Source organism: Primulina tabacum, chromosome 1 (genome assembly GCF_025594145.1).
Source record: "Primulina tabacum isolate GXHZ01 chromosome 1, ASM2559414v2, whole genome shotgun sequence".
Lineage (NCBI taxonomy): Eukaryota > Viridiplantae > Streptophyta > Magnoliopsida > Lamiales > Gesneriaceae > Primulina > Primulina tabacum.
In genome coordinates, this window is record NC_134550.1 from 52,158,790 (window position 1) to 52,171,420 (window position 12,631).

The 12,631-nt window shown below is 35.9% G+C and overlaps 1 protein-coding gene, 1 long non-coding RNA gene and 1 pseudogene across 4 annotated transcripts; 2 read left to right on the plus strand and 1 right to left on the minus strand.

The window, feature by feature from the left end:
• Window positions 1–4,161, plus strand: LOC142512387 (5'-3' exoribonuclease 3-like; annotated as a pseudogene).
• A 108-nt stretch (window positions 4,162–4,269) lies between these two features.
• Window positions 4,270–5,331, plus strand: LOC142519518 (uncharacterized). The gene is made up of 3 exons (XR_012813786.1): window positions 4,270–4,386; window positions 4,460–4,536; window positions 4,618–5,331. It is a non-coding gene; the product is annotated as an uncharacterized LOC142519518 (long non-coding RNA).
• A 1,505-nt stretch (window positions 5,332–6,836) lies between these two features.
• On the minus strand, window positions 6,837–12,631 carry LOC142548198 (uncharacterized). 3 transcript variants are annotated; one of them, XM_075656521.1, is made up of 5 exons: window positions 12,507–12,631; window positions 8,490–8,698; window positions 8,264–8,386; window positions 7,676–7,894; window positions 6,837–7,466 (listed from the first exon to the last, which is right to left on the minus strand). In XM_075656521.1, exons 2-5 carry the CDS (start codon window positions 8,643–8,645, stop codon window positions 7,062–7,064), a joined length of 903 nt encoding a protein of 300 aa, XP_075512636.1. In that variant the 5' UTR covers window positions 8,646–8,698; window positions 12,507–12,631; the 3' UTR covers window positions 6,837–7,061. The 3 variants fall into 3 exon arrangements, with proteins under 3 accessions (XP_075512636.1, XP_075512647.1, XP_075512641.1); XM_075656532.1 differs by lacking the exon at window positions 12,507–12,631 and adding an exon at window positions 11,715–11,857; XM_075656526.1 differs by lacking the exon at window positions 12,507–12,631 and adding an exon at window positions 9,885–10,603.

Genomic DNA, 12,631 nt, shown 5'->3' on the forward strand with positions numbered 1-12,631 from the left:
AGATTCAGTTCGAAAACTGAGGGAGAAGAAGAATGGGCGTGCCTTCGTTTTACAGGTGGCTGGTTGAAAAATACCCTAAAATAGTTGTCGACGCCATAGAAAAAAGAGGAGATGACGTAGACAGCAGTTCTCCGAACCCGAACCAGCTGGAGTTCGATAATCTGTATATTGACATGAACGGGATCATTCATCCGTGTTTCCATCCCGATGATAACGTCTCTTCACCTTCCTTTTTTATCTTTTTGCATGTATATCGCTTTGTGCTTACGTCTCTTTGCATACAAATTTTCTTGAAATGCCGTTTTCTATATACGTGTGTTTTTTTGAGTTTTTCTGGTGTTTAGTTGATTTGTACTGCACTGGTACGTATGATTATGTCGGTCGGCTTTCTGAAAGTCGAAGGTTTTATGCTTGTTCAGCTTTTCCCGCCGACGACATTCGACGAGGTCTTCAGCAATATATACGACTATATTGATCGACTTTTTAACATAGTCCGGCCTCGGAAGCTCTTGTACCTAGCCATTGGTACGTCGTTTCCACCTTGAAATTTTGTAAGAGTTGGATGGATTGTTTAGCACATTATTATGTTAAACGAACATTTCGATAAACTCAACTCAGATGGTGTCGCGCCACGAGCGAAAATGAATCAGCAGAGGAGCCGGCGATTTCGGGCTGCAAAAGATCTCCAAATGGCCGTTAGATATTCACCTCTTTATATTTTGTCTTTTGTTGTGGTTGTGAATTACTATCATTGAATATTTGTTTTTTATTTGTTATCTCTCTGTGTATTCTCTAGGAGGAAGTGGATGATAAGTTTAGGAAAGAGTTTGAAATGGAAGGGAAAGTTCTATTACCCAAGAAAGAATCCCAAGTCTCTGATTCGAATGTCATCACACCAGGGACGGAATTTATGTACACATTGGCGAGGAAACTTAGAAACTACATCAGGCAGAGGATTAGTGACAGTGTAGCCTGGAGAAGGATTAAGGTTATCCATGCATGGAAATATGTTGATAAAATCAACCTTTTACACAACATATATACATGACATTGTGTACAATATCTATCTTAATTTGCAGGTGATTTTGTCAGATGCCAGTGTTCCCGGTGAAGGGGAACACAAGATAATGTCATATATACGAGCTCAGCGGTCGGCTCCAGCATATGATCCAAATAATAGGCACTGCCTTTATGGATTGGTATGACCTCCAATCATTGAAGTCAGAATGATCAATTTTAAAAATTGCTTCGTTTTACTCGAAACTTGCCTGCTGTCATTTAATCCAACTTTGACATCTTACTGCAGGATGCGGACCTCATTATGCTCGCCTTGACAACACATGAAATCCATTTTTCTATTATCAGAGAGGTTTTGGTTCAATGACACTGTCTTAATTTGAAGATTTTTATTTTCTAATCGAACTTCTTATTATTGTTTTGGATGTTGGTCAGTTGAGACTTCTGTTTGAAAACTTACGGATTTTACTAGCCTTTTTCCATTTCAGCGAACAAGCTTTAGTGACTCACATAAATTGGCATCACAAAAAGAAACTGTTAATTCCATTGATACAAGTTTGAAGAAAAAGCCTTACCAGGTACAACGTTATTTACCAATAATTTATGTTTATTCATATGCTAACGTTATTCTGAAATTGATGAAGTTTCTCCATGTCTGGATCTTGAGAGAATATCTGGCTCTGGATTTGGAAATCACTAATCTTCCTGAGAAACTTTCCTATGATTTTGAGAGGATCATTGATGATTTCATCTTGATTTGTTGTTTTGCTGGCAACGATTTTCTTCCCCATATGCCATCCTTGGAAATCCACGAGGTTTTTCATTTTCTGTTTCCAAGCAATGTTCACTGAATTTGTTACTTAAAGATGATGGGAATTGGGAACATTTTCTGGTGCTGACACAGGGTGGAATAGATTTGTTGATGCATGTTTATAAAAATGAGTTAAAGAACTTGGGAGGTTATTTAGTTGATATGCAACAGGTAAATTGCTCAGAACTTCTTCAATTTTTTGCTTTTGAGAAATAATGATACAGCCATATTGAATTTTCTTACCATGGTCCTTGAAACAGGTGGAGGACAGACATGCCCGCTATATAAAGTTTAAAAGAGTAGAGCGGTTCTTGATCACTGTCGGAGAAAAGGAGGATAAAATATTTGAGAAAAGGGCTCAGATCAGAGACAAGAAATTGAGGAGGATCCTTTTAGAGATGACCGATCCCAATAAGAATGAGGAAAATATAATTTATAAGCAAGATTACGACAAGAAATACCAGAAAGAACATGAATTAGCATCAAGTGTAAACGTATCTGATGATCAGGTATGACTACAACAACTTTTCACTTGATAATTTTGAGATATTTTTACTTCTGCTTCCAGGACATCCATCCTAGGCTGTGAGTAATTTTGTACATAAAACTTTTATCATTTGCAATTACCAAGTGTTTCCTCGGTTGATCACGATCAATTTGATTATATCAATTTATTTCTGATAGATGATATGAATTCTGCGGCTATTTCAATTGCCTTTCAGATTTTGAAAAATACAAAAGAGCTGAAGCAGAAGATCAAAGATTACATGAGTAGCCAATCGGATTTGTTCAAAGATGGCTGTTTTGGCACAGATAAAGTCTGTAACTGTGTATATTCCAAAATTGGATATTACTTGGTACTTTGTATCATTCTTCATCTAGTAATTGTTAAACAAAACATATCCTTCTTTATGCCTATTTGCACAGGTGAAATTTGGCACAGCTGGCTGGAAGGAACGGTACTACAAAGAAAAATTCGGTGTTGAAAGCCCTGAAGAGGTTGAAGCCCTGAGAAAAAATGTGGTGTGTTGAAATCCCAAAGATTCTCGAATAGTTGGCCGTTGTATTTTTCCTCTTATTTTAAGTACTAAAAAGCCTCATTCCATGTATAAAAGTTACCATCTTTATGAACAAATTAACAAGCAAACAATTTGATTAAGCTCACTTCTCTTCACCAAGGATTACACAGCATTGTTTTATTATATCATGTTTGATATTTTCTTCATTTTTTCAGGTTACTAAGTACGGTGAGGGACTTTGTTGGGTCCTCTTATACTATTTTTCTGGGGTACCTTCATGGACCTGGTATGTCACATTGTACATTTTTCCTTGTGAGATGAATCCCTTGAGTTATTGAACCGTGACAGGTTTTATCCCCATCACTATGGTCCCCTAGCCTCGGATTTCAAAGGTCTCACGCAAACACGAGCTAAATTTATGAAAGGTTCACCCTTTAAACCTTTTGACCAGCTAATGGGTGTCTTTCCTCCACAGAGGTAAATTTAGTGTATTATTCTCATATCTCTTGCTTATGGATGGATTTTTGGTTTCTGAAATGGTCATCTAAAGATTAGAAGTACATTTTACAGTGCTCATGCACTTCCTGAGGCATACCAGAGACTCATGATAAATGAGGATTCATTGATAATCAATCGACTTCTACCCTACAGGCAAGTCTTGTTTATGCTATATTCTTGAATTAAACTGTAGGGTTGTTAAAAATGATGCTGACTTTAACGATTTCAATTAATTGCTTGATTAGAATTCGAGACAGATGTAGATGGGAAGCGATACTTGTGGCAGGTTTCCCCACCTTCCCTTGAATATGTTATCAAAGTATTAGCTTTTTACATCCTTCAGTAATGTTTTTATTTCTTTTACCTCCTTGAGCTAGGGTGTAGTGAAGCTTCCATTTATAGATGAAAAACGGCTTCTAATTGAGTCAAAGAAAGTTGAAATTGAGCTGAAGGTGTGATTTGTGTTCTGTATAGCACTTGTTTTTAAACTGACACCATAATTTTTTTTAACCGAAACGGCTGTTTTTCCTATGATTTTAATGACGTGCAGGATAATGAGAAAATGAGGAGCTTGCAGAGTCTGGATTTGTTGTTTGTTGCATCCTCAGATAAACTAGGGAATAAAATAATTTCATGTGCCAGAAATCGTGACAGTGAGACTGATACTTCAATAAACATTGACATTGCCGAGTAAGGTCTTTTAATCAACGAAATTTGAACCAACGTATTTTTATATGAAAAAGTAAAGGCAGTGATATTAACTTCTTGAAATTGTTGTGTTCGTTGAGTTTAACTTTGGAATTTATCAGGGTGGGAATTGACAGGACTGTGCGATCTGCTTCGGCAGATGAAGATACTGGTGTTGACCTCTTTAAAGATGTGTAAGCTATAACAGAAATTGTAAAACTTTTGTCTATACACTTTTACCTTCTCGTTGGCTTATACCCTCAAAATTTTACGATTAGATGTGTGCTTTATGAGAGTCATCAGGGTTTACAGCACGTTCCTCGGCTTTTGGAAGGTGTCAATATCCCAGAAAAGGTGGAAGAAATTCGAGTTTAAACCTGATGCATTGTTGGTTTATTTACTGAAATATGTTCGTTTCTACTTGTAGATTGTGGATAAAAATGATATTCTCGAAACTAAACTTTGGCATGAAGAACGAGGCAGTAATGCTAGTAATTTGAACAGGTATGTATGTCCATTCTGTTTTGTAGCAGTTCTCCCTCAGCGTTGTTTCATGAAACCATGAAGATGAAAAAAAATATTCAGGTTTCAGTATCAATCAAGGTATGGAAAACAAGAAAGCAACTCGGGATCACGTCCAAGAACCTCCTATGTCCCTGATGTGCCTAATGCTATAATCAAAGGGGCTGGTTCAGGATTCATTAGCAGAGGTAAAACAACCACCACCACTCTTCCTGTTGAAGGATGCAGCAATTTCTCCGAACAGTCTTCCAGGAGAGTAATTGGTGAACTCACTCCAACTCAACATGCTCCAAGAGCAGCCTTCGGTTCAAGATCAAATACATGGGGTTCCAGAACAAGGGGCCATCACTCATCTGTTACAAATCGTGCAACGCACAATAACAATGATCAAAATTAGGATTTGGTAGAAATGAAGAATGGCAAGGTTTGGATACATCTTCATCAATAGACAGACCTCAGCAGAGTGTCACACCGTGGAGCAGCGGGCAGAGAGGATATGGTCAGGGGTCTTCTAGCCAAATAAGGAAACATAATTTGTGGTCTTCGACATATAATATCAGTTATGGCCATGGTCATGGAAGAAGGGAGCAACTCCATGAAACTTCCTATATGTCGTAGTTGAAACGCTGGTGGAAATGGTACCGTTTCTTTGATTTTTTGTGTATCAAGAACATTGTAGCCACCAAACTTTTGGGAATGCTCAACTCTGTAAAGTCTATTTTTGCAACGACGGACGTGTTTTTCAGCAGATTTTAACGTGGAATACAAGAGGGTGGAATGCAAGAAAACTGGGGAAAATGCACGTTAGTCCCGTTCTTTCTTACAAAACAAAAACAACTATTAACATTTTAACGCGACACTTTTAGTTCTCAATTTTTTTTAAAAAAAAAATTAGTCCTCAATTAATTTTGAAGTGTTCTAAAACTTAAGGAAAAAAAAACAATTAGTTCTCACAATTTATTTTATAGTTAACTAATTGTATGGAATTATATGATATTTATTAAAATATAGATATAAATAATTCAAAATTAGTAACTAAATATTACGAAAAAATCAATACGGTAAATAATCACAAATTTATCATATGAATATACTTATTTTGTTATATTTTTATTATATATAAATAAAAATTCAATAATTTCTTGAATAAAATAAATATAATAATATAGTCAAAAAAATTTATACTAACCAACTGGACCTATATAAATCTATTTAATTATTTAATGGTGTTTAGAAGTGATAAACCAAAATAGATATATATTTTTTTTGTTAAGATAACAAATATAAATATGTAGTCTATATAATTATGTGTATAAATAAAAAATGGTGATAATAAATTTCAAAAATAAATAATGCTTACAGTAAAAAAAAAATTGTAATGCTGAAAGTTTCAATTTTTATTTTATATCAAAAAATCAAAAAATCATAAAAAAAAAACTATTTTTTTATTAAAAAATTTGCTTGATTACTTGATTTAAAAACAATAAAATTCTAACATCATTTCTTAATTTTAATACTCTCAAATTAATATTTAAACAAAATTAAATTTATATTTATAAAAAGTCGATAAAATTTAATATATCAACTAACAAAATTATTATTTATGAAATTATTGTGATAGAAAATAATTCATAATTTCTATATTTATAAAATAATTTATTATATAAGTTTCTAACTACAAATTTATATAATTTTGATCTTTTTATTTGATTTTTATCGATTTAGTAATTTATTAAAACAATTATTATTAAATTATATATATATATATAATTATAATAATATATTAATATAATAGATATGTGATTATTTACCATCTTTATCTTCACCATGATTTTAGTCTGAGTAGTTCTAGATCTCTTGTGAGACGATCTCATGAATTTTTATCCATAAGAAGTGTCAACCCTACCGATATTCACAATAAAAGGTAATACTCTTAGCATAAAAAAATAATATTTTTTCATAAATGACCCAAATAAGATATCTGTCTCACAAAATACAACCCGTGAAACTTTCTTACACAAATTTTTGCCTTTTAAATCTCTAATTGTTTTGTTGTTTTTGTCCCTAGACTATCACAAATTAGACACACCTATGTTTAACCATAAAATTAACGATGATGATTAATTTTGTTACATCTTTTAAAGTTTAGGGACTAAAAGTGTTGAGTTGAAATGATTAGGGACTAAAATTCTTTTGGTAAGAAAGAAGATTTAAATGTATTTTTTCCCCCAAGAAAACTCAACTCTATTGTCTTGTAAAGACAATTTTGGCATTGAACCAGATGATGAGAACTAAAACTTTACAAGCACAATTTCCAAGAGTAAGGCAAGAAATAATCCAAAAGTTCACCAACACTTGTGAAGCCAACTGAGGAACAAACTAAAAAGAGATGTTAGACGACGACTCTGAGTACGATGGTCGCTGTTATCGAAGCCCAACATTCTATTAGTCAATAGAATTATTAAACTTGGGCCATAATGTATGCCTCTTAGACTTTACATGTTCCATTAATACTGAACCTTGGATTTCTTTCGTGCTAAATACCGTTGCTTAGCTGCAGTAAGTGAATCCTCGCTTCTTTTATGATGATCCAGTTTCAGCTGGTCACCACTAGCTGATGCCTTGTCAACAACTTCTTCTTGCATGGAAGCATCAGAAACAGTGTTCACAAAGGTTGGTTCAAGCTTTTGATCTGGAGAAAGATTCTCTACAGTCTCATCTTGATGCCTCGTCACCAAGCTTGATGATTCTGGATTCGAATGAGTATCCAGGGGGGAGACTTCTTCTGGAGATAGAACACCCACCTCTTCAGGCTGTTTCTTAAGCTTCTGCGAATCAGCCTCTCCAGCACCAAATGCAACATTTTTTGCTAGGTTGAAGTAGAAGTCACTGAGGTCCGTCTTCTTGGTAACCTAATAATGTAAACGCATCAAACATCACTGCATACACAAATACAATCGATTTCACTAGGGAAAAAAACAAGAAAATAGAAGATGATGGAAGACAAAGACTTCACATCAGTGCTTCTATCAAACTTAAGTCCCAAACTAGAGAAGTCAATCAGAAATGATAAGTTAGTTGAACAAAGATCCACAAAGCAGAAAAAGCAAGTTCAACTTACGTCTTCCTTCTCCTCTCTCATTTCACGGAGCCGCTCCTCGTCCATCCATTTAGCTTGCTCAGCTAGTTTCTTTTTGTACGCACCAGTAACAAACTTATCCTTGTCTACATAGAGGTGTTCATCTTTACCTCTTTCTTTAGCAAGTTTTTTCTCATAGATTATCTCATGTTCTCTTTCTCGTTGTTTGGCCTTATCCATTAGTGCTTGAATATACTTGGGCTGCAAATCCAAACAGACAAAGGCTTGAGTATTTACTTGGAATACTGGATTTAAACATCAAGTTCCTCTTTTGATAAACAAATAACCAACAAACTCAGATCTTTGACCTGATTGATATCAAGAATGCGAGCTCGCACTTCAGATCCTTTTACTTTTGACATACTTTGTCTTTATGAAACATATACGGTTACTTCTAAAAATACTTTAGATGATGTCTAATGATGAGTCCATAGAGAGACAAAAAGGGTATCGAGTTTACTTGGAGGAATAAAAACTTGTCAGACAACAACCAATCACCCCCTCACATTCTCATTGAAGTATCACACCAAAATATGAATTCTTCATTTGCTAATTAAAAAAGAAACACACCTTTCTATCTTGTCGATCCTGCTCTCTGGGACGGACTTGTTTCTCCTTCATCTTATCATATACTCCATCATAATCAAATGCCAAAGGATCTTCTTCAAGAGCCTTCTTATGCTGTTCTTCAGCCTTTCATAGAAATGAAAAGAAAAAGCTCATTACATCTGCAATTCTGCTAACAAAAAATTAAAGATTAAGCCATATTATTTTCATGCATATGCACAGGCGTTACGTCTTTGAGAGACTTGTTTTTGCTGGCTTGGCGCAGAATTTCTCTTTCAACATTATCGTCGTCGTCTTCAAAACCAAGCAGTGTAGAAATTGGCGGTTTTGGGGGTTGTTTTTTCTGCTGAGTTGGAACCCTAAGTTGCAACCCATACTTTTTCATTTTTTCCCCGCTTCGACACTTTCCTTTTCAAATCTCCCAACTTGATATTTAACCTAGTATAATCATTTACAAATCAGCCATATACATACATTGAAAGCCAATTGAATCTACAAAAATGGCTCAAATTTTACGAAAAAACTTACCTAGCAATTGTATCAAGAATTCTACAAAACAGATTCATTAATTATGAATATCAATACCAATCCTAACCCTAATACGAAAGGCACATGCTGATAATCAACCCTGATGGTAATACTAAATTTTGTACTATATCAAGACTTGGTTACGGGAACTTGATACAGAAGAAAAGAATTTGTGGAAATATTTCCTCATTTGATTACAAAAAACGACACTGTACTGGTTGTGGTGGCAGTCGTTGCTCCTGATTGCCTATTTTTCACAGATTGCCAGGTCATGGTGCTAAAGCAAAACTCTACTGACACAGCGGATTTGGACTTAAAAATCTTCCAGATTAAATAATAAAAAATCAGCCCAGGTAACATCTTCTGGTGAAGGCATAGTCCCACCTCGGCCAATGCTACAGAATTGAAGCCGAGGAAGAAACATGGGGCTCTGTCATTTCATTACTGGCAGCCATGGCAAAAAATGTGAAAGCAGAAAAAACTATTAGGCACCTGTCACCACGAAGATTCAAAACCTATCCAATTCTGAGAGATTAGATTCAAATACCTTCCCAAACAACTGAAAAGTGGAAGTGGTACAGCTACTTTAATGTGTCAACAAAAAACAAATCGTTTGTAGATTAATATCAAATAATATAATTTTTAATATTTAGTCCGATTTGATAAGATAGCCTAATCTTTTAAATTAGGAATCATAATATTCTTATATTCTGCAGTTCCTTAATTCTTGGAATAGACTTCCCACTGGTGTTAATCTAAAAGGTGTGATGCAATTCAGAAATAAATAAAAGAAATTCCCCTTTGTTCTTTTCTGCATGATATCATGAGCCCGTGTTCTGTTCCATTTCACCGCTTAAATTTTCTCTTCCTTGTCGCCTAAAATTCTTTAAAAAATGTCCACCGAGTCTTCGATGTCTTCAAAATCCTCTAGTGAAGAGCTGATCGAAAAAAATTCTGAGCAAATTGTTTATCTTTCTGGAAACGACTTGTCTGCCCCACAAATTACCTCTCATCAGCTTAAAGGAAAAAATTATTTGCAGTGGACATAATCAGTCAAAATTGTGATATGTGATCGTGGCAAATTAGGGTATCTTACTGGTGAATTGAAGTCCCCAAGCCAGACTGATCCCACCTGCAAAACCTGGTTGGCCGAGAATTCAATGGTTCTCGCCTGGCTAATCAATTCCATGGAGCCCAATATCAGTCATCGCTATTTGTGGTTTAAGACAGCCAAAGAAGTCTGTGATGAGGCGCAACAGATGTATTCGGATCTCGGAAATGCTTCCCAAATTTTTGAGCTTCGTTCAAAGCTCAAGGAAATGAAACAAGGGTCAAATTTTGTGACTTGGTATTTCTCTGATCTTCAGGATCTATGGCAGAAACTAGATCTATTCCTTGAGACCTCCACCACATGGGCTGAATAACTGTGAAACTACAAGCCAATGTTGAAAAAGAAAAAGTTTTTGATTTCCCGGCAGGCCTTAATAACAATCTGGATGATGCGCGAGGGCGTATGGTGGCGTTTAATCTCTTTCCCTCACCTGAAGATGCTTTTTCAGAAGTGTGGCGTGAGGAAATGCGTCGAAAATCATTATTGGTAGTTATGTGAAGGAACATGGGATCATACACCAGAGTTCTTGTGCATACACCACAAAAAAATGGAATTTCTGAACGAAAAATTGTCACTTGTTAGAGGTTGCTTGTGCTCTCATGTTTGCTATGCATGTTCCTAAATACCTATGGGGGACGCCATTCTCACAGCTGTTTTTCTCATAAACCGTTTACCCACTTGGCCATTAAACTTTGTCACACCACTGTCACTTCTTGCTACTCAATTCCAACATGTTTCTACGTCTCATCTTTCATTAAAAACGATTGGGTGCACAGTCTTCGTCCATGTTCATTACCAAAATCGTGGCAAACTTGATCCTCGAGCCGTCAAAATTGTCTTTGTTGACTACTCTCCCACTCAAAAAGCTACCATTGTTACTGTCCATAAACAAAGAAAACTTGGTTTATCGTGATGTAACATTTTTTGAGGACACGCCATATTTTTCTCCAACTTCGCTTCAGGGGGAGAAATCTGATAAAGCTTGTTGGAAATTCCCACCTCTTCTTGGTGAAAATATTCCTAATCCAAATCCGACTACCTTTCTCATGGTTCAATTCGATCTTTCCTCAATACAAGAACCAAGGGAAGAACCAACTTCCAAGCCAGAATTACAAGTCTACTCACGACGAAACAAAACTCAGAGTAAAAAGGACATTGCAACTCCAGAGCACAACTTAGAATCTGACCCGATGGTAGATCCAAATACAGGTACGATTCTTGATCTCAACGTACCTATAAGCTATAGCCATAATAAAAGGTGTGAGGTCCTACACTTGAACATTACATATCTGATTTTGTCTCATATTCACTTTTGTCTTCCTCATTTCGTGCTTTTAATTCAAAGTTGTCTAGTGTCATGATCCCAGGACTATTCAAGAAGCCCTTGATGCACCTGAATGGAGAACAATTGTTCTTGAAGAAATGGGGGTCTTCAAAAAAAATGATAGGTGGAAATTGGTGGAGCTTCGACAAGGAAATAATGCAGTGGGTGTAAGTGGGTTTCCCAATCAACGACGGTTTGGCGGTTCGTAACTGCAGTTAGCGTCGCTTTCTCAAAGCCACGGTTTCTCAACTTCCGTCGCACGTAGCGACAGTTTTGTTGAAGAACATTGTCGCTCATTAGTGACGGTTAATATGCCGACCGTCGCTAATGTAACTGACCGCTATATAAAAATCATCGCCGGTTTTTTTAAAAAACCGTTGCTTAATATAGCGACGGTGTATATAAACACTGTCATAAAATTCACAAATAAATTACTACGCAAAAATTAAAATCACGTATTAAATTTTCTGTAAAAAAAAAAAATTAAAAACCTGATTTGCGTGAAGATATGCAGTTCCACGTAACGCTGGAAGATCGCAGCGACTAGCAAATCTACGAAATAAATACGAAAAATGTTAGTACAAAATAAAAAATCGAAACTTCGAAAAATTTATAGAGTTTCGCTACTACAGAGATGGGCGAAAATCGAAAAATGTTCTCGAACCGCGGTATATATATAGAATCATATTCGCGACGGAAAGGTAAATAACCGTTGCGAATAGCGACGGCTTTTTCAAAAACTGTCGCCGATCTGATCAGCGACAGTTTTTGAGAAAGCCGTCGCTAGAAGCGACGGTTTGTGAAAACCCTCGTTAAAAGCGACGGTCAAGCGTCGATTTATAACCGTCGCCGTATATAGCGACGGGCTTGTATTGTACCGTCGCACATGGCGACTGGTACAAACCCGTCGCCAAAGACGACGGTTAAAAATCTCGTCTCCCAAAATGGCGACGGTTTTGTCAATACCCAGCTATCGCATCGGATTTGGAAAACATGACTTGACAAAGGTTGCTTTCAGAGACAAACCTTAGAAATTTCAACCGAAAACCCATTAATTGGTCCCATACGAATTCTGATCCCTTATTTCTTTCAAATTACATATCTAAACATTCAATTTTGGTTCAGTTTCCTCTAATTCATCATCAAGTTACAATCCACACCCAAGAAAACCGAAAAAAATTCGCACTAGAGTGACGTATGCCACAAAAAGAAAAATAGAAAACGATGAACAAAACCTAAGAAATTGAGACTAACTTGAATAGAATTTAGAAGAGAGAACGCACCTGGTACGAGAAACGCGGACAGCCAGGGTTTATGTTAGAAATTAAGATCAACAAATGGGAAAATAGGGGTGTCATCTTTATCAATCAAATAACCAAAATATTCTTACGTCGCACTTGACCTGTAG

Bases quoted from the DNA above. Each gene is read 5' to 3' on its own strand.
- LOC142548198 (XM_075656521.1), bottom strand. From the start codon at position 8,645: ATGAAAAAGTATGGGTTGCAACTTAGGGTTCCAACTCAGCAGAAAAAA. The intron at 8,387-8,489 runs GTAACGCCTGTG...TTTCTATGAAAG, and splicing joins AAAACAAGTCTCTCAAAGAC to GCTGAAGAACAGCATAAGAA. The intron at 7,895-8,263 runs GTGTGTTTCTTT...TTGGATTTGCAG, and splicing joins AGGATCGACAAGATAGAAAG to CCCAAGTATATTCAAGCACT.